Source organism: Phytophthora parasitica (assembly GCF_000247585.1).
Source record: "Phytophthora parasitica INRA-310 unplaced genomic scaffold supercont2.28, whole genome shotgun sequence".
In the NCBI taxonomy this organism is placed as follows: domain Eukaryota; phylum Oomycota; class Peronosporomycetes; order Peronosporales; family Peronosporaceae; genus Phytophthora; species Phytophthora nicotianae.
The window spans coordinates 739,261-742,650 of NW_008649014.1; the positions used below are offsets into that span (position 1 = coordinate 739,261).

General features: G+C 43.6%; 1 protein-coding gene across 1 annotated transcript; it reads right to left on the reverse strand.

Annotated features, from left to right (window-relative positions):
- Positions 1 to 1,053: 1,053 nt before the first annotated feature.
- Positions 1,054 to 1,752, reverse strand: PPTG_12365 (hypothetical protein; the record flags this gene model as incomplete). Its single annotated transcript, XM_008908107.1, has 1 exon — positions 1,054 to 1,752. The coding sequence occupies one exon, from the start codon at positions 1,750 to 1,752 to the stop codon at positions 1,054 to 1,056; it is 699 nt and encodes a 232-aa protein (XP_008906355.1).
- Positions 1,753 to 3,390: the final 1,638 nt, after the last annotated feature.

The window sequence follows — 3,390 nt, forward strand, 5'->3', positions numbered from 1 at the left end:
AATGCGATGGCAGCAGTAACTGCAACAGAATCAAGCTACCGAGCGTCGTGGTGAATCACATTGGGTGGTCGGATAAATCTGAAGACACTCGACATTTTGAGCGCTAGTTAGTAAATGAAGGCGCACAACAGTGCCAGGATTATTTGCACACTGGAAGCCTGTTTATAGAATATAACCCGTAAGTTTCCATACATTGCATTCAGTCATTCAACACTAAGGTACATGCATTACTGACGATTATAGAATTGTGTGATCAGTCGATTATGCAAGGCGTGATGAGCTCGGTATCCACCCTGCAACCATTTCCACTATTTTACAATGTTTCGACTGCCTTTCTTACATCCCCCCAGATAATTTCGTCCTAAAGTGCTGTACGTGCTGGGGGCGACGGAGTTTAATCCTTGTAAAGGTGCGCTATAGAGAATCGCCTGAGATCTAATATAATGTTAGCAATATTATTTGTTAGTAGAAACAAGCGACATATGAATTAGTTGTATTTCGGAAGTACTAAAGTACGTCAACAAAGCAGGGGGGAAGCCATTCTTCGTAACAAGAGTGTACACTATGTCACTCTTTCCAAGGAATATTGTATGTAATACCAATCATATTTTTCATAATTGTTTTTGAAGGCATCATAGTACGATATCATCTTCAAGATGATTTTGGATAGCATCACACAGGCCGTCTTAGCTGGTTTCCCGAGCAAAGCGTAGCGGAAACTCACTCACTTCTAAATTGTTTGAGTAATATATCCGTATAAAGGCTGCCCCTAACTTGGAATAGCCCAGTTTGTCAGGAAATTAAAAAGAGAAAGTTAATTTTAAGTTCTTAGAAATATTACAAAGAAAAAGAAAATGAGTTACTAAAGATGCTAGAAAAAAACAACTGGTTTACTGTTGATTCTACTTCTAGCGTGAACTTGCGAGTGTTTCAATATGCGCTGCTCGAAGTTCTTCAATGAGTTAGTTGTACGTCAAGGGGGATGTTTTGATTTTTTTTACGTAAGCAGCACAGCCTATCTTTCAGCGGTACTAACTTCAAGAGTACTTGCATCTAAGTAGAAGTCATAGCATCGATACCAAGCACGACCAGGCCCGTCAGTGCAGCACCAAACACAAACCGCATGATTTTCCCAAACTTGCCCGACTTCTCGGGGTTCTTAGCAATCTCCTGGGCCACTCCTTCAGTGAATTTCGCGACTTGCGCTTCGTCGACGTTCTTGAGCTTGCCAGAAGCCTTGAGCTTGTTGAAGGCACTCTGCCACCTGTTGTTAGTAGTGTCAAGGTTCGAAAATTTGCCGGCCTGGATCTTGCTCACAGCCACCTGCCACCTATTTTGTTCGGCGGCGGGGATCTTAATGTCATCGATATTCTTGAAGTTATTTGCCTTAAGCTTGTTGAGTGCAGACTGCCATTCATTCTTGCCCGCGGTAGTAGTCTCAGCAAGTTTCTCAGCACTCTGCAAGGCCTTTTGAGCCTTCATCTTTTCAAGCGCCTGCTGCAACTTGTTTCCGCCAGCGGCGGCGACAGCGTCGTCAACTTGTCCACCCTTCATCTTCGCAAGAGCGTCATCAAGTTGTCCCGCCTTGAACTTGCTAGCGAGGTCTTGCCATCCTCTCTCTTCATCCTGGGCGCGTAATGGCTCCTCTTCTACCGTGGCACCCTTCAATCGACGAGCAGTGTTGGTTCCAGCTGCCGTGAGACTGAGTGCGATGGCAGCAACAATCACGAACAGGAACAAGCTGGTACGCATGAACTATATGACCTTGGGCGCGCTCAAAAACTGGAATCGAATTAGGAAATGAAGGAAGCAGTGCAGGTCTCACAATGCTTGCACGGTCCATTTGCTTACAATACATTCAGTTTTTTTTTTCAAATTCCAGGATAGGATCATGATGTCGTAAATCCAAGGTGATTTGATTACGGTCCAACAGCATGGCAATTATGGACGTAGCAAATTGTGTTGGCTGAAGGTTCCCCCCCCCCCCCCAATGGTTTCGCTTAAACGTCATTCTGTATTGCGAGCAATGTCGTTCCAATTCAAGCATTAGCGAAGCTCATAGAGCATTTCCTACAAGTTTTCTTTTTTTCATATAACTGTAAACCGCTCATCTTGACAATCCCTGATTTCGAAAAATGCTTCTTTTGTGAAAGGATACTAATGAAAGAGTACCTCCACATGGTAATGTGCAAGCTGGTTCATGTAGACGACGCGCTCGTGCCATCAACATGGGCTGCGACATATGTATCAGTACATAATGTAAACCACGGCCTCTACATTTAGTGGGACAGAAGAAAAGAAAATCCCACACGTGAAAAGCACAGATTGTGGAAAAAGATGCTTTTAATAGAGGGCGGTAGTGAGCGGGTGAGAAGCGTTGCCGAAGCAAACCCGAACGGGGTGCCCGCGTAGCAGGTCCGCTCGGTATTTGCGTAGGCGGGCCCAGCGACGAACTCACCATCGAACAGACACACAACACTCTCCAGAACATGTTTTTCGTCAGCGGAGGTCCGATGGTGGAACCCCCAGTATGCTTTGAATAGTAGCCCGATATTTCTGGGTAATTCAACCGTAGATTCTGCGGATTTGCTGATTCTGACTGTGCTATTCAACCGCTCTCAGTTCGACAGGTGTAGCAAGTTCCTCTCCTATGCTAATTGTTTGCAAACTATGTAATAGCACTTTTTGCGCGGTAAAAACAAATCTGACCACTTAATGCAAGTGTCTGGTGATTTATATCTGATGAGGTTTCATACAGAGGTTAGTATTAAGAGGGGAGAGTCATCTCTATATTTCTAGCCGTCCCACCTTTTCTTGATTTGATAGTTTTTACGGGGTTGCACTGAGGCCGTGGTTTACAGTATGTGTAATAGAAGCAATTGTAACATTTCACTTCAGCTTACTTTCTGCATACAGCCTTGCTGCACCACAGTGTCAACCTAGACATCAATAATTGTGCATGTGTACACGTACATGAATTATTTTATAGTGTGAACGACTCCTAATAAGCAACTTCGGGCATTTCTGGAAAATAGACATCTTATCTCTTTATTAGTAATGAAGTAGACGGAAATGTAAAACCATGTATATTTAACTGATAATGAAGATGACGTTGTTCATGGGATGTATTCGCTTTTTGAGCTTTGCTCGCAATCACAGATTCCACCTTTTATAAAACAAGTACTAAGAAGTGCGTGGATTGGCTCCATTTCCAGGCATCATCCATGATGTCGTATTCTCAATCTGTTTTTTTTTCTGTAGACAATCCTCTTTGTAGTGATATAGTGTTGAAGCCACTCTTTATTACTATCCGGAGGAATTTCTATCTTGAGCAGTGCATCGACTTTACAGTTGATGGTGGAACCGTGACCTGCAAGGTCGATTACGGAG